Source organism: Eptesicus fuscus, chromosome 6 (assembly GCF_027574615.1).
Source record: "Eptesicus fuscus isolate TK198812 chromosome 6, DD_ASM_mEF_20220401, whole genome shotgun sequence".
In the NCBI taxonomy this organism is placed as follows: Eukaryota; Metazoa; Chordata; class Mammalia; order Chiroptera; family Vespertilionidae; genus Eptesicus; species Eptesicus fuscus.
This window is the reverse complement of record NC_072478.1, coordinates 7,188,210-7,212,865: the sequence shown is the minus strand read 5'-3', so window position 1 is coordinate 7,212,865 and position 24,656 is coordinate 7,188,210. Positions and strand designations below refer to the sequence as shown.

The following is a 24,656-nucleotide window of genomic DNA, read 5'->3' as shown; positions in this document are numbered from 1 at the left end:
CCAGTTCTGAGGAGTGTGCTGGACTGTGGCTAGGGCACTGCCCCCCGCCCCCGCCCCATCGCCCCCTACAGAGCCACCTTGAGCCTCTCTGGCCCAGGTGCCCAGTCCGTCCCTCAGAGCCTCCCTGGGACCCGGCCAGCGCCTCAGGACAAGGTCTCTGAACAGAGGATCCAGCCTCCTCCCTGCTCCCCGGCAGCAGCCCAGATAGGACCCCAGAGGTGTCTGGCCTGGGCGTTCGGGGCACAATGCTGTCCCCACTCCCTGCAGCAGCCAATGTGACTCCTTTCCCAGCACCCCGCCTCCCCCTCCAGCCCACATGCTGCTTCCTGCAGAACGGAAGCAATTCTGAGTCTTCTTCCTACAGTAGGGGAAACCGAGGCAGCCCCGAACTGTGTCTCCTCCCTCCTTGCCCTCAGGGCACCAGCTCCTAAGCTGCCCATCCTCCTCCCCGAGTGTGGGGCGGGCCTGCATCCTGCCCGGGGTCCCGCCCAGACAGATGGAGTGGATTCGGCCACGCCCTCTAAGCTTCGCGGCTGCCTGGCTGGGCCCTTCCCCTGGGACGTCAGTCTGCCTTGCTGCTGGGACCTACAGGGTGGTGGCCAGGAGCTGCGGCTTTGGCCGTGTTGGGGGCAGGGGCTTAGGGGCTCCTGCCCAGGGCCTCCCTGCCCTGCAGCCCCCTTCCTAATTCAGACACAGCCTCCCGAATAAAAATCTAACTTTTGTTTGTAACTGTATGTGTGGTGTGTGATGTGTGTGTATGCACGGGTATGAATGTATGTGACATGTGTGCACATGTGCTGTGTACAAGCACATGCATGCATGTATCCATATGGTGTGTGCAAACATGTGTGCACGTCCATCACTGCCTCCAGGTACACAGCTAAGCTCCAGGCTAGCCTGGAGAGCAGCTCCTGAGAGACACCGGGTGCAGGTCAGCGCCAGGCAGAGGCCAGGCGGGCCCCTCCAAGCACTCGGGTGGTAAGAACGAAGAGCAGGCCAGGCCCGACTCTCAGAGCCAAGGTTGGCCTGTGGCTCAGGGGACAGAGGGGCCCTGCTGTCTCAGGGGAACTTGGACGAGGTGGCTTTGGTGAGGAGCAGAGGTGGGCAAGGGAGGTGGGGAAATCAGCTGCTGTCTGCAAGCAGCCACCTTGGTCTAGACTTCGGTGACCCAGCTGCCTTCCAGCCTCCCTCAGGCCCAGCTCAGTCCTGATCACCTCTCCTGGCTGAAAGCCCTCTCTTTGCTGCCCCGGAGGCCAAGCCCTGTTAACGTAAAAACATTCAAACCTGTAAAGAATTTTCGTGAGTTTATTTGAGCCAAACTGTCACCAATTTCGGGGAAGGAGAATCACAACGGATTGGGATAATGCTACGGATAATGGTGGTTTTTCACCTTGTTTTATACCTTGCATATAAAACTAGGAGGAGACGTAAGTGGGTTACATGAAATCCATTGGTGATAGATTAGGGAGGCGAGAGGAAGCCAAGGGGCGGGGGAACCCTGGGATTGGATAAAAAGTAAAATGATAGACACATACTTCTTTGACTTGGGTGCAGGATAGTTAACAGTCAACAATTAACATGATAACAATGAAATTTTCGGCCTCGGCCCAGGCGCCCAGGGCATTTGGTTGTGCTCTGAGGGGTCCAGAAAAAGGGAAGTTACAAGTTACTCTGACATTTCAATGATTTGTTAGCATAGATGCAAAAAGACAAATAGGCTCAGTTAAGGTAAAGCTTGACCTTGTCAGGGAAGATACCGGCCTAGGACGTAACTGCCCACCATCACTGCTTTTAGTTAAAGTTTCATTTCAGACCATCCTGTGTGGTTACTTTAGGTCTCTGAGTTTGCAAGACCGCCATGCAGGCCTCCCCTGAGCTTGTCAGGTTAGCAGGTGGCCCCTTTCGTCCACAGCTCCAAGTCGGGCTGAACCCTGCCCCTAACCTCAGCCTGCATCGGTCAGATGCCAACTGTAAGCTGGGTCCCTCTTCCGTGTGCGGTCAGACTGTCTGAGCACCGCCCCTGGGTGAGCCCCTTCCTAGACAAGCCTGCTCCCAGAGGCACCCGCCTCCAGGCTGAGCCTGGCCCCTAGGTGAGCCCTCTCCCAGGGGAGCCCCGCCCCAGGAAGTCTTGGAGGGCGACTCCAATCTGGATCCAGAGCTGGGACATACAGCTCACCTCCCCAAAAGAATTCGGTCCACGGAATAGCAGTCCTGGACTTAGGACGGTGATCCTGGCTTTGCGGTCACCAGGGAGGCTAGGTCCCTGGGATTGGGGCAGTGCTGTCCTGCCATACCTGGCCCCTGCGGGTAGGAATGGGCACAGTGCGTGGCGGAGCTGGTAGTGATGGACGTGCAAGGAACGCCTGTGCGCCGGCCCTCTCTCCACGGCCCCTCCGTGCTTCCTTGTCAGTCCCCTGCAGCCGGCTCTCCTCTCTGGTAGAGGCCCTCAGGAGCTCAGAGAAATGGGTGGGGAACAGTGGAACTTGGGGTTCATAACAGCCCTAATGGCTGGAGAGGGCCAGCAAGGAATGCAGGCCTCTACTCCCAGCAGGGACGGGAGGCTGGCCGGGATCCTGAAGGTCAGTGTTCCACATCTGATGGTGAAAGGGTCTAGAAGGGGTGGGGAATGGGGCACGCGCCCTACCATCTGAAAAGGAGCCATGAAGCCAAGCGGATAGGGCAGGCACTGGGCAGATTTGTGTTTGGGGAAGAACATTCTGGATTCGAACATTCTGGATAGGATGTCCAGACTTTGGTCTTCTCCTGTCCTTGGACTTGGACTCAGGTCGGAACTTAGGCCACTGGCTCTCCTGAATCTTGAAGAAGGCAGATCCCGGGACTTCTGAGCCTCCACAACCGCATGAGCCAATTCTTTGTAACACATCCTTCTCTATAGATCACAAGTTGGTACTGTTTCTCTGGAGAACACCCACGAATACACACCCCACCAGCCAGAGCTGGTTAAAGGCATCCCAGCTGAGAGGGAAGGTGCACATGGAGGCTCTATTCTGGAACGGATCTCTCAGCTCAGGCTTCATAACAAATACCACGGACTGGGGGCTGCAAGTCCAGGATCCAGGTGTGGGCAGGGCTGGCTCCCCAGAGGCCTCTGTCCTTGGTGTGTAGAGGGCATCTCCTCCTGTGTCCTCACATGGCCGTCCCTCTGTGTGCATCTGTGTTCTAATGTCCTCCTCTTATAAGAACACTAGTCATATAAGGGGAGGCCTCGTTTCACTGAATTACCTCTTTAAAGGTCCTATCTCCAAAAACAGCTCCATCTGAAGTCCTGGGCATTAGGGCTCCACCTGAAGGTACATGCCCAGCTGAAGTTGCGATCCCCGCAGGACAAGGCACAGGCCTTCTGTCTCGGGAACTTGGGGGCTTGCATGCACCACCTGGGTCCTGTCAGTTTTGTGAGGGTTTTTTGTTTGTTTGTTTTTTACTAATATATTTTTATTGATTTCAGAGAGAAAGGGAGAGGGAGAGAGAGACAGAAACATCAGTGATGAGAGAGAATTATTGATCAGCTGCCTCCTGCACATCCCCTACTGGGGATGGAGCCTACAACCTGGGCGTGTACCCTTAAGTGGAATCGAACCTGGGACTCTTCGACATTCTATCCACTGAACCAAAACCGGCGAGGGCTTGTGAGCTTTCTTTAAAATATGTTTTTATCGATTTTGAGAGAGGAAGGACAGAAAGATAGAAACATCGATGAGAGAGAAACATCATTGATCGGCTGCCTCCTGCACATCATTGATCGGCTGCCTCCTGCACATCCCCACCCGGGCATGTGCTTTGACCAGGAATTGAGCCAGTGACCTCTTGGTTCATAGTTTAGTGCTCAACCACTGAGCCACACCAGCCAGGCAGTTTTGTGAGCTTTGGATGGTGGTGTCTTAGGTTCTGTTGTCACTGGCTGTCCCGGGCCTGAGGAGCCAGCCTGGGTTTCATCCATGGTCCCATCTCTAAGACCAATTCCTTGATGCTGTGACAACCACCACCTCAGGCCTGAGCTGATACCTTAACGTGGTTGGCCATCTCTCACTCAGACATGGTGTCTGAGATGCTCAAAAGTCTGTTAACTCCAAGAGGTGGAGCCCAGTCCAACCACTGAGCATGCCCCTTGTGCTCACTTAGCTACTTAAAACAAACAAACAAAAAACAACATAAAAACCCCTCTCCATGCCCCTGTCAACCTGGGATGCCATGAGGATGAAGGGCTGAACCTGGGCGTAGAACTGTCCCCCTGCCCATCCCTGTCTGCCCGCCTGGCTCAGGAGCAGGCCAGCGGGGTAAGCCTCTGTGCCTGGTGGGGTCCCTGGGCTGCGTGGGGCCCACCCAGGCCCAAGCTGGGGCAGGGCCAGCCCGGGGCACAGGTGGGGCAGGATCAGATGGAATGGCCTTGTCTCATTCTCATCCGTTTCCATGGCTGGAGCCAGCTCCCCGGCTACTCAGGGAGACTGCAGAGGGCTGGCTGCAGGGAGGGGTGCTCTAACACCCCCAGAACGGGGCAACTTCCTTATCCTGCCTTTGGGAAGGGAGGAGGCCATGAGGAGAGAATAACAGGAAACCACCCCTGGCTCAGCAGCATCTGGGAAGTGGGGTCAGACCCCCACACCCGCCATTTCCCAGCTCCTAGCTCCCCACCCCTCCTGATGACTCCAGTCCTGTGGCCACAGAGGCAGGAGAGCACACATTTGCATCTGGCTGCAGCCCCAGCTCCCTGGGAACCTCCTGAGGCCTGGCCACAGCCCCTTCCAGAGCTGTGCCATGAGAAGCAGTGGGCACTGAGAAGGGGCAGCAGTTGGGTGGTGCTCACATGCCAGGGTCCCTAGTGTCAGGCTGGACAGGCTACAGCAGAGACCCAGGAATGCTTCCTGGAGGAGGGGCCCGGGAGCAGCGCTGGCTGGCCGGCAGACTCCGGGGTGGTGGGAGGCTGTCTGTTCCAGCCTCAGTGGATGGAACAGACAGCATTGTCAGGTGGGGAGGAGCTGGAATGTTCACTTGACCTTTTTTAGTTAATTTGCACTTAAACAGCCCAGGTAGTGAGGCGGGCTGGGCTTGGCCTTGACTGGGAGGCCGGGAAGATTCCAGGTGGCCCCAGGCTGCCTGCTGGCTGGCTGGGGGACAGGGGGCTGACGTGAGGCTGGAGGAATGCGCCCCCACCCGTGTTGTCCTCGGGGCTGGCAGGGAGGTGCTGGGTCACCTTTGGAATGCCCGGTGGCAGAGGAAGACCACCTCCACGAAGGGCAGTGGTCAGGGGAGCCGTACACTGGCCTGACTGGTCACAGCCAGGAAGCCAGCTGGGTGGGGATGGAGGGCCTGGGGGCTCTGGGCATGCTGCTTGTGCCCCTCACCACGCAGTTGGCCCAGCTGGGAAATCAGAGTTTGGGCAGCACAGTCCCCAGAAGGGGCCAGCCCCACAAGGGGGAGCTGCACGAGCAGAAGACCAGCAAGGAGATAGCAGACAGACGGACAGACGGCCAAATGCTGACAGTTGGTGAATCTAGGTGAAGGGTGGTACAGTCTATTATTCTTTCACAATTTCTGTAGGTTAAGTATTTCAAATAGAATGTTGGGAGAAATGCATGCACAGCTTTGTTGGGAGGTGGTCTCTGGGCCCAATCTTGAGGGGGGCGGGGCAAGTTGTGTGCTCTTGGGGGGTCTGTGAGGGGAGGGGGCAGAGGGGGGAGGCCAGAGCTGGGGCAGAGCTGACTCTGATGAGCCTGGAGGGGAGTGTGGGGCTGTGAGCTCCGTGCGGGACAGTCCAGGGGGTACACGGGGACCTCATGGACACGAGGGGTGTGCAGGCAACGCTGAGCCCAGGGGAGTGTGGGCTGCTGAATGCTGGAGTGATGGGTCTTTAGGGAGACGTGGGGGTGAGGCTTGTACACACACAGTCAGACATGAAACATGCTGGAGGAGTGCCAAACAGGCCAGGGGGTCTGGAATTTGGGAGTAACGCCTGGACTGCAGGCATAACGTGGAGCATTCGTTTGTGGACACCCTGAAATCAGGTAGCTGGAGAGCTGGTGGGTTGAGTGAAGTGGGGAGGCTCCCAGGGACACTCCTGACCCCACACTACAGGCCAGCATGCTTCTGCTCTGAAGCTCTCTGACCAGTGGGCCTGGGTGGAAGTGACCGTGAGGAGGGAGCCCAGGCAAGCCAGATGGGGGAGGCAGGAAGCAGATGATACAGCACAGGAGGCGCTGTGGGCCCTGGTGGCTGGTTTCAATCTGCCACCTTGCAGTTTCCTGGGTCGACCAGTTGTGGGTTTCAGGAACAGTGAGTTAGTTATAGGCTCTCAAAGTTTCCCTGAAAAAAAAAAAAAAAAAAAAAGCAAACAACTGGTGGGGGAACAGGGGTTTAAAAACTTGCTTGGTGTTAAGGGCTGAATTATGTACCCCAATATCCACTTGTGGACTCCCTATGCCCCAGTGTGACTGTACTTGGAGATGGGCTTTTGGGGAGTGATTAAGGTTAAATGAGGTGATAAGGGTGAGGCCCTGATCCCATAGGACTGGTATCCTTATATGAAGAGACACCTGGAGTGAGAGAGGGCTGTCTGCACAAAGAGAGAGAGGCCCTATCAGAAACCTGCCCGGACAGTACCCTGATCTTGGATGTCCAGCCTCCCTTTAGGGCTGTGAGGGAGATTGCCTGTGTTTAAGCCACCCAGCCTGAAGTGTTTGTTATGCATCATGAGCTGACTGAGACACTTAGGAGACAATATGGAGATTTCCTGCAAAATTAAACAGAATTGCTGTATGACCCAGCAATTCCACTTTGGGTAGTTACCCGTGATACTGTGATTTATAATGGGAAATATACACTGAGTGGCCAGATTATCATTATCTCTGAACGCATAATAATCTGGCCACTCAGTGTATATCCTATATAATAAAAGGCTAATATGCAAATTGTCCCCTCCATCAGGAGTTCGACCAGCAGGCAGGCTGGCCAACTGCCCATGTCCCCTCCCCTGGCCAGGCTGGCCGGACCCCACCCATGCACGAATTCATGTACTGGGCTTCTAAAATATATATATATATATATATATATATATATATATATATATATATATATATATACTGAGTGCCAGATTATTATGCGTTCAGAGTTCATAATAATCTGGCCACTCAGTGTATATTTGGTCTTGTATTATTCCTGGTACAGAGCTCCTAAAATCTTTTGAATTTCTTGTAATGAGAATCATAAAAGTGTCTTTTCTTATATTTAATGAAGTGACTTTTGGAAAGCCCCCTAAGGATGGGGGCTGGTTGCCAGGGAAGCCAACCAGGGATTAGACTCTAATCCGTTTTCCGGTGGTCTTAGGCTCTACGGCAGCGGTTTTCCGGTGGTCTTGACTCTACAGCGACCCACAGATTGAGAACCGCTAGCAGGGTCGCCTAAGACCATTGGAAAACACAGATATTTACATTACGATTCATAACAGTGGCAAAATTACAGTTATGAAGTAGCAATGAAAGTAATTTTTATGGTTGGGGGTCACCACAACACGAGGAACTGTATTCAAGGGTCGTGGCATTAGAAAGGTTGAGAACCACTGGATTAGAGGGTTGTAACTTTCAGTTTTGCCTCCTGACCTCCAGGGAAGAAAGAGGTGCTGGAGATTGAATCAATCACCAATGAGCGGTGATTCAATCAATTTGTGCCTGCATGAGGGAGCCTCCATCAACTTCTTCAGGGGGTCTGGAGAGCTTCTGGGCTGGTGGAGTGTGGAGATGCAGGGAGAGTAGTGGGCACAGAAAGCAGGGAGCCCCTCCCTCGCTCTTTCCCCATTCCCTGCCCTGCGTATCTTCCATCTGGATGTTCTGAGCTATATTCTTTATAAGAAGCTGGCAACAGTAAGTAATGTTCCTCTGAATTCTGTGAGCCACTCTAGCAAAGTAATGGAACCCAAGGACCGGGTTGTGGGAACCTCAAAAGTTAGAGGCTCTGGTCCTTCACCTGTGGGACACCCAGCTCAACTGCTTGAGGTGTGGACCTCCTGCGCGCGCGCACCTTTGGTGATCAGAAGTGTCATAAGTGAAAGGAGTGTGAGCGTAAAACAACACACAGGAGTGGATTTTCATGCACAATGCCAAGAGCAGAGTCTTAAAGAGATATGTGCACACCCATGTCTATGCAGCACATTCACAAAAGCCAAGGGGTGGAAGCATCCCAAGTGTCCAGCAACGAGTTAGGTAAACAAAATGTCAGGGGATGTTATTCAGCCTAAAAAAGGAAGGAAAGGCTGACACACTGTGGATCAGCCTGGAGGACATCGTTCACAGTGGCATCAGCAATCACAAAAGGATAATACCACATTATTCCTCTCCTATGAGTCCCCAGAGAAGTCAGGTTCACAGAGAGAGTGGGGCAGGGGGATGCCAGGGGGTGAGGAGAGGGGAAATCGAGTTTGATGGGAGGGTGTTTCAATTTGGGAAGATGAGAAAGTGCTGGATGGAGGGGATGGCTGCACGACACTGGGGATGCGCTTAACGCTCCTGAACTGTGCACCTGAAAAGCGCTGAGGCGGCAGTAAGAGAACAGAAAACTGCTCAGAAAATCCACGGCGGGCCAGGGCAGGCGCTCCGAGCCTGGAACGGGATCCAACCCCGGCGGGCAGGGCGGGGCGCGGGGCTGACGACCAGCCCGAGGCCCCGCCCCTTCCACGTCCCCGCACTTGTCCCGCCCGCCGCCAGGGGCCGCTGTGGAACCCACCCGTGGCCGGGGCGCTCCTTCCCGCCGCCGCGCTCGTGCCCAAGATGGCGGCCGCGGCGCTGTTCCGGGGCGCGGCTCCAGGGTGTGGCGGACCTGCCTGGCGCTGGCGGCTGCGCGCGATCTCAAGGCACCGCCTGGCCTCTGGCTCGGGCGGCCACGGCAGCGACCCCGCCGACGGCGCGGCCTGGGCCTGCTTCCCGCTGGCCCAACGCGCCCTGGTGCGCGTGCGCGGGCCGGACTCGGCCCCTTTCCTTCTGGGGCTGCTGACCAATGACCTGCCGCTTCCGGTACCTGCGGACGGTGCGGCCTCGCCCCCCGCGCGTGCGGGCTACGCCCACTTTCTCAACGTCCAGGGACGCACGCTGTATGACGTCATTCTCTATGGGTGAGTGCGGATGGTGGGGAGAAGGGGAGTCAGGGGAGGCGCACCTAGGGGGAAAGTGGGGAGTCAGAGGGAAGAGGACCACCCAAGCGAGTGGTGGGGAGCTGGGAGGAGGGGCATTTATGGGAAGGGCACCGGAAGATGGGCGGTAGCCTGGGGGAGGGCTTCCGGCAAGGCTTCCGTAGGTGGGCGGGAGGGGTACCGAGGGGCGGGGCACCGAGGCGCTGTGGTGGTGGTGGTTGCTGGGCGCCCCTGCACCTGCCCTTCCCTTCGGTTCAGTCTTGCCCCGGTCGCCCTGTCTTCATTGCCCGGAAAAGGGAGCCACGACTGCAGGGAGTGGCTTCTGCGTGACCGGCTTGTGCCACGACTTTCCGACTTCTGCGGTGCCCTCCGCATTTCCCTCCCAAATCTCCCTATATCCAGTGATATTTCCCTCCCAAATCTCCCTATATCCAGTGATATTTCCCTCCCAAATCTCCCTATATCCAGTGATATTTCCCTCCCAAATCTCCCTATAGCCAGTGATATTTCCCTCCCAAATCTCCCCATATCCAGTGATATTTCCCTCCCCAATCTCCCCATATCCAGTGATATTTCCCTCCCAAATCTCCCTATAGCCAGTGATATTTCCCTCCCAAATCTCCCCATATCCAGTGATATTTCCCTCCCAAATCTCCCTATATCCAGTGATATTTCCCTCCCAAATCTCCCTATATCCAGTGATATTTCCCTCCCAAATCTCCCTATAGCCAGTGATATTTCCCTCCCAAATCTCCCTATAGCCAGTGATATTTCCCTCCCAAATCTCCCCATAGCCAGTGATATTTCCCTCCCAAATCTCCCCATATCCAGTGATATTTCCCTCCCAAATCTCCCCATATCCAGTGATATTTCCCTCCCAAATCTCCCCATATCCAGTGATATTTCCCTCCCAAATCTCCCCATATCCAGTGATATTTCCCTCCCAAATCTCCCCATATCCAGTGATATTTCCCTCCCAAATCTCCCCATATCCAGTGATATTTCCCTCCCAAATCTCCCCATATCCAGTGATATTTCCCTCCCAAATCTCCCCATATCCAGTGATATTTCCCTCCCAAATCTCCCCATATCCAGTGATATTTCCCTCCCAGATCTCCCCATATCCAGTGATATTTCCCTCCCAAATCTCCCCATATCCAGTGATATTTCCCTCCCAGATCTCCCTATATCCAGTGATATTTCCCTCCCAGATCTCCCCATATCCAGTGATATTTCCCTCCCAAATCTCCCTATATCCAGTGATATCGGTGTTTGGTGTTTTACATCAATCCGGCGACATTACCATGACCTACGTGAAGGTCCTGGGGACCGCCCACTAGCGCAATTCCAGTGTCGGGAATCATGCTGGGCCTGGGCCTCGCAGCCTGGGAGCTCCCGTGTCCCCGCCGGTGTGGACGCGGCTGCCTCTTTCTGGTTTGACTCGCAGGGGAGCTCATTCTGTAGCCGCTTGTTGAGAGGTGGATACTGCAGGTGGACTTGGACTCATTATAGCTCTGCACGTGGTCTTAGCTGATGGTTTGACCGGACTAAAACTCCAGGTGCAAAACTGTCACTGAGAATTGTGAAACCATAGCCTGTCTTCCTGAGCTGGTATTTCTGTTTTGAAGCTGAATGCCTGGTTTTGGGGCCCTGAAAGCTTGTAGAGCAAACATGTCCAACTCGGGGCCCGCAACGAATATTTTTGCGGCCCAGCCAATATAATGGTACATAAGAGACATTTTATTTTATTTGTTTATTTATTTTTAATATATTTTATTGATTTTTTACAGAGAGGAGGGGAGAGGGATATAGAGTTAGAAACATCGATGGGAGAGAAACATCGATCAGCTGCCTCCTGGACACACTCTACTGGAGATGTGCCTGCAACCAAGGTACATGCCCTTGACCGGAATCGAACCTGGGACCCTTCAGTCCACAGGCCGACGCTCTATCCACTGAGCCAAACCGGTTAGGGCCGTAAGAGACATTTTAATAAAAATGTCATGGCTTAATTTTTACAATATCCTGTTGTACATAATTTTACCTAATAATAGACAAACATGTAAATTGACCTTACCTCCACTACGCCCACAGCCAATCTGTGTGAGTATGCAAATTAACCCAACAAAGATGATTAATTTGCATACGTACCTGGGTCCTGGGAACATCCTCTGCACCCAGGTCACTCGAGCCTGCCATGGGAGGGGCGGGGGTCCCATGCCCCAGCCTAAAGCTCCGGCTGAGGCTTTAGGCTTGGGCAGGGGCCGAGCCTGCGATCAGAGGGGCAGGGAAAAAAATCAATGGAAACATATCCTCAGGTGAGGATAAAAAAAGAAAATAAAGAAATGTCATATCCTATGAAAGACACATCTTGAAAATGTCTAAAGAAAGTTGTCATTTTTTCATGGTGAAGGGACTGGAGTCCTTGTTGATGAAAATATCTTGGCGGCTGTGGTGACTGGCAGTGGCTGCAGCAGCGAGGTGATGGGGCTGGCGCCTTCCCCTGATCAGCTATGTTGCTTCCCACAGAGGGAGGCCAGACTTCGGCCTAAGCCGTCAGTAGGACATCCCCTGAGGGCTCCCAATCTGTGAGAGGGGGCAGGCTGGGTTGAGGGACGCCCACCCAGTGCACGAATTTCGTGCACCAGGCCCCTAGTTACTAATAATGAACTACACATTCGCTGATGACTGATTACTGTAATCGTGTTGCATTCATTTCCCTTATGCACCTTACACGCAGGCGCAACATTTCTCTCTATTAATACTAGCAGCAAATATTTAGTTAGTCTTGGACTGACTTGTTTGGTTTCGCTTTCCGAGAACAAGAAAAATAGGTTTATTTTGTTACGCTTATTAATTTGTGCAGTTATTCAGTGTCTGGTAAGTTAATGTTCAAGAAAAATATTTTTATTAAAATGTTCTATTTTATGTTAACGATTATTCATTTATTTCAGCCCTTTTTATTCAGCATGTCTCTATCAAAATAAACCTACGTTTCTATGAAAATTGAAGCTTTTGTTTTACATAAACATAAACCTTGTAATTTGGCCCGTGTTAGCTTTTGAGTTTGACATGCTTGTTGTAGAGGCTCTTCATTTGGTGATTATTTTGGGTCTTCTTTCCTGTGGTGTTGCCAGAAGCTTGGTGGGTGCTGTGGCAGTGTAATGGGTCACTAAGGTATGTCCTTCAGGCAATCACCGCCTGCTTTCCTGTATCAGTGGATGCTGCCATGCCCATTTGTTTGCATACTGTCTGGGGCTACTATGCCCTGGATCCAATAGATTTGTGATAGACACCTTGTGGCCCAAACCCAAATTGTCTGTTATCTGGCCCTCTACAGAAAACATTTGCCACCCCTGCTGTGTTCCATTGCAGAGATGCCATCGTCTTTGTCTCACATATCTTACTACTTTCCTCTAATTGCTTTAATTTGCTTGTTAGAACTTGCAAGGTTTTTTTTTATTATCTTGAGCCCTCTATCAGTAATTTTCAGTAGCATCTATTTCAGTCATTACTCTTTAATTTATCAGCATTGTAACGATGTGTTTTTTGTTTGTTTTATTGATTTCAGAGAGGAAGGGAGAGAGAGAGAGAGAGAGAAAGAAACATCAGTGATGAGAGAGAATCTCTGATTGGCTGCCACCTGCATGCCCCGTACTGGGGATTGAACTCAAAACACAGGCATGTGCCCATGACTGGAATGGAACAAGGGACCGTTTAGTCCGAAGGCCAATGCTTTATTCACTGAGCCAAACTGGCTTGGGCTATAATGATGTTTTGATTCTCAAATTTCCTTGCTGTATCTGCCGTCTGTCTTTACATCTTTTTGCCTTTGTGTTCTTTTTACGAGTTTATATTCTTGCTAGAGGCCTGGTGCACAAAATTCGTGCCTGGGTGTGTCCCCCTCGGCCTGGCCAGCTATCAGGGCCAATCGGGGCCTTCCTTACCCCGGCTGCCAGCTGCCAGCCAGGGCCTTTCTTCATTTCACACCGCCCCCTGGTGGTCAGCACACGTCATAGCAAGTGGTCGAACTCCTGGTCATTCGAACTCCTGAGGGGACAATTTGCATATTAGCCTTTTATTATATAGGATAAGTTGCTCGATGGTGTAAAGCATGTCTTGATTTTTCTTTCTTCATACTTTCCCTGTAGTCTGGAAGGTCAGTGCCTAGCTCAGGCGTCCTCAAACTACGGCCCGCAGGCCACATGTGGGTGTTTTTGCCGTTTTGTTTTTTCACTTCAAAATAATATATGTGCAGTGTGCATACGAATTTGTTCATCGTTTTTTTTAAACTATAGTCCGGCCCTCCAACGGTCTGAGGGACAGTGAACTGGCCCCCTGTTTAAAAAGTTTGAGGACCCCTGGGCTGGGAGGTCCTGTCCCAGATAGCAAATTTGTGATAGCAGATTTGGCATCTCTTTCCGGATGTTGCTTGTGCCCTGATTTTACCTGGAGAAAATGGGATATCTCTAATTCCTGAGAATGGGATATCGCTCACTGTTCGGTGTGCTAGGGAATTGGGGGCCGCTGTGCTTATACTTCCCGACCTAGTTTAGAATGGGTCTTCATTCCATCAAAGACGTCAGAGAGGTAGTGGCGTTGCTTCCCCTCAGCAGTGGAGGGAAGGGGTGCGGACATGCCCCCTTCCTTGAATGGGTGCTCCTGGAACTGGGGGTTGGTGGGTGATGTCCAGATTCATCTTCAAGTTCTCTTCTGTGATGTGAGGCTTTGGGGCCAGAGTCCACTCTCCTGCCTGCCTGATACCTCTTTTCTGGCCTATCCCCTCTGGTTAGTCCATGGGCTTAATTCGTGTGCTTCTTCCCACCTGGTTGCTGTTGGCCATTTACCTTTGTCTGATCTTTTTGGGAAGAGGCAACACTGGGTCTGACCACCTCCTTGGAGGCCCACGTGCCCTCCTGCTTTCTCTGTGTTAGCTCCCTACCTGCTATTTTCTCTGCATCCTCTCTCTCTCTCTCTCCTCTCTCTCTCTCTCTCTCTCTCTCTCTCTCTCTGGAATTTTTCATTTTAACTCTCACGCTTCTAATTTCCCATCCTTGAGTCATTTCTCAGAGCACCCTGTTGTGTCTTGGATGCAGCAACTTCTGTCAGGTGTAGCTTTTTGTTTATAAAGTAGATTTTACTTATGTCAACCTTAATAATAAAATAGTCTGTTATTTAACCAGCATAATGAGTTTATTTTGGAATAGCTGAGGAATTGCAGCTGGGGACATGCAAACCATGGTGAAACCATATGCAAGTCTAGAGAGAGGAGCTACTTTTATTTTTTTATTAAATATTTTTTATTGATTTCAGAGAGGAAGGGAGAGGGAGAAATAGAAACATCAGTGATGAGAGAGAATCATTGGTTGGCTGCCTCCTGCACACCCCACACTGGGGTTGAGCCCGCAACCTGGGCATGTGCCCTGACCAGGAATCGAACCCTGACCTCCTGGTTCATAGGTTGACGCTTAACCACTGAGCCATGCCAGCAGAGGAAAGGAGGGAGTTGGCAGGAGTTTATTGGAGGAGAGCAAGAGTTCAGGCTGGTGGTAGCTTCTCATTAGCTGAGTGTGGTGATTCTGTTGCTAAGCAAAAAGAAAAATCTTCCTTCTTTCTGTTGGAGTCTGCAAAAGGCAGTGAGTGGAATTCATGAGCACTTATGCTTAAGGGCTTCCTGACCGTGATTTTAATGAGGTGTTTCTTTATTCACTTTCACGCTTTTAGAGCAATTTTAACAAAATTGAGGGGAAGGTACAGAGATTTCCCATCCACACATAGTAGGGGAGATTCCCACGGTCAGCATCTCCCACCAGAGAGGTGCATTTGTTCCATCTGATGAACCCGCATGGACCAGAGTCCATGTTCCCATTAGTAGGCTCAGCCTTGGTGGTGTGCATTCTGTGGGTTTGGACAAATGGGTAAGGGCATGTATCCAGCATTGCAGTGTCATAGAGTAGCTCCACTGCCTGGAAATCGCCTGTGCTCCACCAGTTCATCCCTCCCCTCCACCAACCCCTGGCAACCACTGATCTTTTCACTGCCTCCTCGTTTTTGCCTTTTCCAGAATGTCAGAGAGTTGGGCTGTGCAGTATGTAGCCTCCTCTGATTGGCTCCTTTCATTTAGTAATACATATTTAAGTTTCCTCCAAGTCTTTTTTTAAAAATATATTTTTATTGATTTCAGAGAGGAAGAGATAGAAACATCAATGATGAGAGGGAATCATGGATTGGCTGCCTCCTGTATGCCCCCTACTGGGGATCGAGCCCACAACCTGGGCATGTGCCCCTGACCAGAATTGAACCTGGGACCCTTCAGTCCACAGGCCAATGCTGAGCCAAACCAGCTAGGGCTTCTCCATATCTTTTGATGGCTTGTGATAGCTGATTTCTTTGTAGTGCCGAATAATATCGGTTGTAGCACAGTTTATTTATTTGTTCACCTACTAAAGGACATCTTGGTTGCTCCAAAGTTTTGGCAATCTATATATATAAAAGGCTAATATGTAAAGGGTCCCCTCTGGAGTTTGACCAGGAGAACAGGTGTTTGATCACTCACTATGATGTACACTGACCACCTGGGGGCGGCGTGGAAGATGGCAGGTGACCAGCAGCAGCAGGCTGCGGCGGTGGGGTGCTGAGGGAGCTAGAAAAGGAGGAGGCAGGGAGGCGGGGAACCTGATCCATCCTGATCGCCAGCCAGGCCTAGGCACCCTACCTGTGCATGAATTTTGTGCACTGGGCCTCTAGTCCTATATAATAAAAGCATAGTATGCAAATTTTCCCCTCGACTGAGAGTTTGTCTGGGAGTTCAACCAGGGGATGGAGCCGGCCAGGGGAAGGGAGAGAGGCCCAGCCGGCAGCCACTAGGGACCCTACCAGTGCACAAATTTCATGCACTGGGCCTCTAGTTATGAATAAAACTGTTGTAAACATCTGTGTGCAGGTTTTTGTGTTGACATGTTTTCAACTCCTTTGAGTTAATACCAAGGAGTGCAATTGCTTGTAAGAGTATGTTTAGTTTTGTAAGAAACCTTTCAAAGTGGATGCAGCATTTTGCATTCTACCAGCTCTTGTTGCCCTGTATTCTCACCCATGTTTGATGTTATCAGTGTTCTGGATGTTGACCATGCTAGTAGGTGTGTTTTGTGACCATGCTTCGGTATCATGTGACCTTGAACAAGATGGAGCTACTCTGTCACCACTAGGCTCCCTTCTTCTTGCCATCCCCTCAGCCGTATAGACCCTTCCCCGTTCTCCCTCCATCTCTGTGATTATGGCATTTTAGGAATGTACAACATTTAGGAATGTACAACATTTAGGAATGTTGTACAAATGGTCACTGCCCATAATGTCCTTTATCTCTGTCTAGCTGGGATCAGTGGTCCATCCTGTTTCTTTGCTGAGAAGTATTCCATTGAGGGGATGAACCACAGAAAGGCAGTTTGGTGTCACTTTTTGGCTATCTTATATAATATAAAGAGGTAATATTCAAATTGACCATCACTCCAACACACAAGATGGCCACCTCCATGTGGACACAAGATGGTCGCCACAAGATGGCTGGCAGGGGAGGGCAGTTGTGAGCAATCAGGCCAGCAGAGGCAGTTGGGGTGACCAGGCCTGCAGGGGAATACAGTTGCGGGGGACCCAGGCCAGCAGGGGAGGGCAGTTAGGGGCGACCAGGCTGGCAAGGGAGGGCAGTTGTGGGTGACCAGGCCTGCAGGGGAGGACAGTTAAGGTCAATCAGGCCGGCAGGGGAGCAGTTAGGCATCAATCAGGCTGTCAGGGGTGTGGTTAGGTGGTGATCAGGCCGGCAGGCAGAAGCGGTTAGGGGCAATAAGGCAGGCAGGCAGGCGAGCAGTTGGGATCCAGCAGTCCTGGATTGTGAGAGGGATGTCCGACTGCCTGTTTAGGCCCGATCCCGGTGGCCTAAACGGGCAGTCGGACATCCCTTGAGGGGTCCCAGATTGGAGAGGGTGCAGGCTGGGCTGAGGGACAACCCACCCCTGCACGCATTTCGTGCACTGGGCCTCTAGTTATGGATAAAACTGCTAACATTCGTGTATAGGTTCTTATGTGGACACAAGTTTCCATTTCTCAGGTAAGTGCCCAGGAGTGCAGTGGTAGCTGATGGTAGTGCTCAGGTGGTAGTTGATGTTTAGTTTTATAAGGACCTATAAACCCTTTTCTGGAGCTGCTGTACTTACATTCCCACCAGCAACACTCTGTGGTCAGCTTCCCACATCATCGCCAGCATGGGGTGGCACTGTTTTTATTTTAGCCCCCCTGACTGCCTAGTGCTGAACCTGCTGGATTTAGTGGGTTTGTTTGTTTGTTTGTTTGTTTGTTTGAGAGAGAGGGAGAGAGAAGAAAGGAGAGAGAAGAGAGGAGATTTGTTTCACTTATTATACATTAATTGGCTGATTCTTATATGTGCCCTGACCAGGGATCAAACCCACAACCTTGGTGTATCCAGAGATGCTCTAATTAACTGAGCCACCCGGCCAGGGCCTGTCCCTGCTGGTTTTGATTTGTGTTTGTGTCTGAGGAGTGACACTGAACTTCTTTTCCTGTTCTTATTTGTGTCAGCTTCTCTGAGCTCTTCTAGCTGTTTCTTCTGGCTGCTCAGCTGACCTCATTTTTGACGTTCTGTGAGGACATTTGGAAGGTGAGGGGTCAGCCTGACTTGCTGTGCCAGGTCCTCCCCACCCTCCTCTCCCTGTTACTCTGTTCCTAGTGGTCCTGTGGCAACTGGTTATGTGAGACAGGTGTATGGACACCACAAGGTGTGTGCATAGGGTGAGTCCACTGAGATCTGGCAGCCAGTTGATAGGCTCCGGGGGAGGGTCGGGCACCAGATGATGGCCTTGCACTCTTTTCCCTGCTCCCGTCTCAGCTGCCACCATTCTGGGACTTTGCTCAATCCACGTCTGCAACCCGGACCCCAGTTGGGCCTGGATGGCTCCGCCTAGCCCTGCTGTCCCCCAGCCCCACACGTCTAGCCTGCACTAGCCTCTCCTCTGTGCTTATCTGTCTGAAGGAGCCGCCATCCATCTGGTCAGCACATCAGAAACCTGGGGTCATTTGTGGGCTGTGGGCTGCCTGGGGTGTGGGTTAGATGGTTCTCGGGCTCGCCTTGGGAAAGTGGGAGGTGGTGTGGTTAGGTGTGGCCTCAGCGCTCCAGAGGGCCCCCTACCCCAACCCAGCCCTAGGACCCTGGCTTATCGGTGGCTTCTGGGGCTGGAGGAGGCAGATCTGTCCTTAGGGTGGGCGTCAGCTCCTTTCTGCCTCACCTTGAGTGTCAGACACAATCTGCTGGCCGTTGGCATGTGCATGGCTGTGCCCGTGGCCTGGGTGGGAGGGGTGTGGAGGGATCCTGCGGTGGCTGTGGGGTCTCCTGTGTGCACTGCACAGCACAGTGGGACCAGAGGGTTGGGGGGCTGTGGCCGGGTTCTGAGTGCTGGTCCTCACGTTGTGACGCCCTGTGGACCCACCCCTGCACTGTTATTGGTGGAAGTGGGGTTCTTTTTTAAATTTTTAAAATTGATTTTAGAGGGAGAGAGAGGTAGAAACATCAATGAAAGAGAAACATCAATCGTCTGCCCCGTGCACACCCCCCAACATGGGACGGAGCCCACAACCCGGGCATGTGCCCTGACTGGGAATTGCACTGGTGGCCTCTTGGTGCATGGGTCAATGCTCAACCACTGAACCACACTAGCCAGACAGGAAGTGGGGTTCTTATGCCCCCAAAGGAAGATGAGACGTGGTAGAAAGCTTTATTTCTGTACAGTTACATCCCTGGGTTTCCAAAGTCCCATTTCCCTTCGTCCACTCATGGAAGTGTAGCTGGGGTTTCAGTAAAACTAGAAGCAAAGCAGTGTCCGGAGTTCCTTTCCATGTTGGAGCTGGTCCAGTTCAGCATCAGGCTAGTTACAGCCCATTAACCCATTGGGTGTGGGTCCACATGGCCGTGGGCCATGGGGTCAAATACAAGGAAGCAGGAGCAAAAGAGCCCCACACCCCAAGAGAGGGGATTATATGTCCCAAATCTCTGCCCCCACCCCTCTGCAGTGGCCACACCCATTCTGGCCAATGACTTCTTCTCCCAGGTGTGATTGACAGGGAGAACCATCCCTGTCACCCACCTTTACAGGGCATGCGTCTGTCTGCCCTTTGTCCAGTCCGTTACCCAGTGTTTTGCAGGGAACATGCCTACAATGCCTGGCCTCCCCTTTGTCCCTTTGCTGTTAGTAATGACTAGTTAATTACAAGGTATCACCGCCACAAGCAGTGCCACTGTTCCTCCCCGCAGGCTCCCGGCGCACACTGACCCAGCTCCCACCTTCCTCCTGGAGTGTGACAGCTCGGTGCTGGGCGCGCTGCAGAAGCACCTGGTGCTGCACAAGATTCGGCGGAGGGTCACGGTGGAGCCCTGCCCTGAGTTGCACGTTTGGGCCGTTCTGCCGGCTGCTCCTCAGGAGGTGGGTGGGGCTGCGCCACTGCCCGAGCACCAGGGCTCTGCCATCCTCGCCCGTGACCCCCGCACTACCCGCATGGGCTGGCGGCTTCTCACCCAGGACAAGAGCCCTGCCCTGGTGGCCAGGGGCAGGCTCAGGGACGTCTGCGATTATCACCGGCACCGGTACCAGCAAGGTGTGGGGGCACCTGGGGACCAGCGGAGACTAAACGGGTGGCGTGGGAGGGGCTGGAATGCAGGGCCCAGTTGAGAGCTGGGAGGCACCGGGAGGAGCCAGGGGAGTGGGCATGGCTGGGGTCAGAGAGGAGGTCTCTTTTCTAGCAAATAGTATTGAGGACCAGACAGCCCCCTCGCCAGGGGACAGGGAAGTGGTGCAGGTGGAGGATGGGGCGCTACAGAGGGGGGAGGGGCCATGCCTGGTCTCCCTTGGCTGAGCCCTAGCTCTGGAGGACACGTCAGCCCTCACCTTGTTTCTCCCTTTCCACCCCCACAGGTGTTCCTGAGGGGGTCCACGACCTGCCGCCAGGAGTGGCCCTGCCCCTGGAGTCCAACCTGGTCTTCATGAACGGTGTCAGCTTCACCAAAGGCTGCTATGTCGGCCAGGAGCTGACCGCCCGCACCCACCACACGGGTGTCATCCGAAAGCGCCTCTTCCCCGTGCAGCTCTTGGGCCCCCTCCCTGGGGGTGGCATCACCCCTGGCACCACGGTGCTCACTGAATCTGGACAGGCTGCCGGCAAGTACAGGGCAGGCCAGGGGGATGTGGGGCTGGCCCTGCTGCACTCGGAGAAAATCAAGGGCCCTCTCCACATCAGAACCACCGGGAACGGCCGCGTGGCCCTGACTGCCTCTGTGCCGGACTGGTGGCCCACAGCCCCCAAGTAGCCCGGACGTGCCTGCGCTCCCACAGAGTGCCTCTGGCCCTGCACACCTGCGGGCCGGCCCTGCGAAGACATGCGTCCTTGGATGGTCCCGAGTGTTGGTGGGACTCGTGCGGCTGCGGTGTGCCAGGCCTTTCCAGCCCACCATGCTTCCGCCTGACACCTGCCTCTGCTGGCGGCTCTGCGCTGGGGGCGCCAGAAGCAAGCCTGGCGCCTGCCACAGCTGAGCCGAGCCCCATCTTCCAGCACATCCAGACGGGGTTCCAAACCGTGTAGCTCTGGAGGCCTCTGCCCATCAGCCAAGGGCAGGAGTGAGAAGCTGTGCTTGCCGGCCTTCCCCCGCCGCCTGCACCACTCAGCCTGCTTCAGGGCAGGCCTGGCACCGAGGCGCTGCAGCCAAGGGAGGGCAGGGGCAGGTGGCTCTGGGAATTGTCTTCCATGCGGGCTTGGGGCATGTCTCAGGTCAGGAATCACCTGTGGCGGGTGCGGTGGTCGTGTCGGCGGGTGGAGGCACGGCTGCCCACAGGCACCACAAAAAGTTCTCCAAGTGCACCTCTGCGCTCGGCGCTGGCCCTGGAGCCCGGGCACCATTTCCAGCGGGCACTCCAGCTCCACAGCTTCGGCCCCTGGTGGCCTGGGCAGCCCCTCCTCCTTCCCGAGCCTGTGTGCGGAGAGGAGCGTCTGCTTGGCTGCCCACCGCAGTTTGCTGGTGTGACCAGGCGCCCTTTAAACCACTGATGTGCATCCTCCCACTGCAGTGTGATTGGCATTAGGGGTGCCCCCCTGGTGCCCCAGAGTGAATATTAAAGTTTGACTTAAAACTGGCTCATGTGGAATTCTAGTTTCATTTTGGTGGAAGGTGCGGGACTTGGTTTTGTGCAGACTGGATATGTCGAGGTCTCCCTCGAACAGCCAAGCTCACCAGATAAAATAGTTGAGCAGAGTTCCAGTCCCAGTTGGACTGACAAGAAGGTCAGAGGCCGGGGCTTTGGGGGCTCGGAGCTCTGGTCTGAGGCCCAGGGCCAGGAGATGGCCAGGCCCACCCCGGGAGGAGGGCCAAGTGGGGAAGGAGGCATCGTGGTGCCTGGCACGGTGCCAAACCCCTGCCGAGAACCTGCAGCCAAATGTAGGTTTGGAGTTGCCTCAGGAAGAGATGGGGAGCCTGTGAGGTGAAGGGGGCCCAGACTGGGACTGGGGCATTGAAGGTGAGGCAGACAGGGGTGAGGGAGATGGGGGAGGGCCCAGCCAGCCCCCAAGGGCAAGGCTCATCCTGACGCAGGTCTCCTGGGGTGGAGGAAATTAATTGTGTCAGCTTCTGGACAGGAAGCATATAAATGAAGGACTCGGGAGCCCTTGTGCTAATGGCCAGGGCAGTCGCCTCTCACAGCTCTGCCTCTGGCACCTTCTTTGCATCTGTTTTCTTTTACTGAAAATGTAGCCCGCTGGCTAGTCTTGACACCGGTGCTGAGACCTTGGCTCAGGAGTCCAGTTCCCTCTGTCTGTGTGACCTGAGCCTAGAGGCCAGCCTTGCAGGCCAGGCCGTCCCTCTTGGGTGGACGTGCATCCACAGCCGATACTTGGGCTAAAGATGCATGCTTCTCACTGGGCTGCGGTGTTTGTAGCACATCAGAGCCCCGGGCAAGAGTCTGAGCCATGAGAACATGGGAAAGGAGGCTGGCCAGGGGTTCTTTTCAGCCCGGGGCATTCCTAAAACCGTCCTCAGGGTTCTCCAGGTAACAGGGACCTTAAAATATTTGGTTCAGATTCCACATTAAACTTCGTGCTCTTAGAAGGAGACTGCCACACGTGGTCAAACCACAGAGCTGTCCCAGAAACGTGCCGAAGGCTCGGCCCCTAGTGATTCTGGAGTGGCCTCCAAGTGCCAGTTGGGTCCAGTCTTCACATCTGCCTCAACTTCACGAACCCCGCTCCATGAAAACCGGTGCAGGTGCCCGGAAGGCTCTTAGCTAGTTTTCGCATCTGCTTTAGTTTATTTTATAAAAAGTGTAGCTCAGCTGGTGTCGCTCAGTTGGTTGAATTTCATCCCCTGCACCAGAAGGTCGCCGATTGGATTCCAGGTCAGGGCACATGCCCAGGTTGTGGTCTCGACCCCTACTGGGGGGGGGGTGTGCAGGAGGCAGCTGCTCGATGTTTCTCATTGATATTTCTTTTTTTTTTTTTTTTAATTTCTTTATTGATTAAGGTATCACATATTTGTCCTCGTCCCCCCATTTCCATCCCACCCCCCTCCCCACACATGCCCCCACCCCCTCATTGATATTTCTCTCTCTCCCTCTCCCTTCCCCTCTGAAATCAATTTTAAAAAAAAATAAAAAAATTTAAGTGTACAAGTTCTGAAAAATAGGTGGTCATAGTAAAATACTGCCCTCCCCCCCAAAAAAATAGCCCTGCAAGGTAGTGTTTTTAGGAGCCTGGAAGTGCAGGTGTAAAACTTACTATGGGAACCCTCATCCAACTCAAGCCTTCCATAGAGAAGGTTCTAAGGACTAAATAAACCTTTATTGCTAAAAAGTCCAGAGGAACTCAGAAACACTCAACCCCCAAAGAAACAAGGTCAGCAGGAAAACCCACAAATTTTCAGATATCTATATAACCAGACACACTGAAAAATGTATATTACTATATTTAAAAAAGTAAACTAAGGAATTGAATATTAGTAAGAGCAAGAGACTGAAAAAGAAGGAGAATTTCTAGAAAGAAAATATTTTGAAAATCCATGGATACAGTTTTTGAAGAATTGGGAAACTGAAAAAATGAACCTCCAATGAAGAGCTGGTCCTAGAATTAGCACAGAAAGAGGGAAATGAAGGTGGAGTGAAGCGGGGCAGAGAGGGATATAACTGATCCAAGGTGGTGGGTGTTACACAGGAGAGGAAAAGACATGGGGCAGGGGTGGTGGCTGAGAACTTTCCAGAATTGATGGAAGTCATTCTTTTTTTTCTTCTTCTTTTTTTTTTTTTCAAATCCTGACCTGAGGATATTAGAGAGAGAGAGAGAGAGAGAGAGAGAGAGAGAGAGAGAGAGAGAGAGAGAGAGAGAGAGAAAAGAGGAAAACACAGATGTGAGAGAAAAACTGATGGGTTGCCTCCTGTTCATACCCCGACCAGGGATCAGGCCCACAGCTTAGGTATAACCTGACTGGGAATTGAACCTGCAACCTTTTGTTGTATAGGTGTTGCTTCAACCAACCGAGCCACCGGCCAGGGTGATGGAAGTCATTCTTAGACTCAGGAAGCCCAGTAGGTCCCCAGCAGTATACAGTCAAGCCTTGGTTTTCTAATGTCTCGAACAGTTCAGTTCTCAACCAAATTGTTCGCGAAAAAAAATGTCTTGGTTGTTGAACAAAACTTCACTTCTCAGCTCCACAGTCCTTTCGTGCTGATACTTCTACGACCAGTCCCATGTCTCTCAGGTGACAAAGGAGAGAATGTGCAGGTATGAGTCAGTTTACCACTAAACCTTGCGTTGTTAACATCTCAGGAAATTGTGCTGTGAATATTTTCATGTTTATTTTTTTTGCTTTTGTTGCCGCTTATTGTTATTAAATATGTACAGCAAGTCACCATGGGTCCTAAGAAGGTTAGTGATAGCAGCAAAGTGAAAAGGAAAGTTGTGAGGACAAGGATAGAGCTTAAAAAAGAAATAATTGCAAAGTATGATAGAGGTGTTTGCGTGTCTGATCTGATTACCGAGTATGGCATGATAAGTGATTAGCACAATTTAAAAACACCTCTGAAACACCATTTAAAATGTAAACCAACAAATAGGTTAAAACAGGGAATCATTTGGGAATCTGGGATGGATTAATTCAATTTACATTATTTCTAGTGGGAAAAAATGATTTTGTTTTTGAACAAATCGTTTCTCAAACAGCCTTCTGGAACAAGTTAAATTCGAGAACTGAGGTTTCACTGTAAATAAAAAGTCCCACCTACTCACATCTTATGAAAGTGCAGCGTTCCAAAGACAGGGAAACACTTAAATATACTTAGAAAGAAAAATCTTAAAAGAAAACCCTGGTTTATCAACAGAAGGAAAAAGAATATCCTCCATGTACCGAGAAAAAGAACTGTCAGCCAGCAAAACTGCTATAAAAGAGAATGAACTCTTACCCTTTAGGGAAACATGGATGGGCTAGTGG

General features: G+C 52.4%; 1 protein-coding gene across 2 annotated transcripts; it reads left to right on the top strand.

Annotated features, from left to right (window-relative positions):
* Positions 1-8,712: 8,712 nt before the first annotated feature.
* Positions 8,713-21,318, top strand: IBA57 (iron-sulfur cluster assembly factor IBA57). Of its 2 annotated transcripts, none has more exons than XM_008151534.3 (3): positions 8,713-9,115; positions 19,449-19,789; positions 20,107-21,318. In XM_008151534.3, the coding sequence occupies exons 1-3, from the start codon at positions 8,775-8,777 to the stop codon at positions 20,496-20,498; spliced, it is 1,074 nt and encodes a 357-aa protein (XP_008149756.2). In that variant the 5' UTR covers positions 8,713-8,774; the 3' UTR covers positions 20,499-21,318. The 2 variants fall into 2 exon arrangements, with proteins under 2 accessions (XP_008149756.2, XP_028016275.2); XM_028160474.2 differs by lacking the exon at positions 8,713-9,115 and adding an exon at positions 18,030-18,190.
* Positions 21,319-24,656: the final 3,338 nt, after the last annotated feature.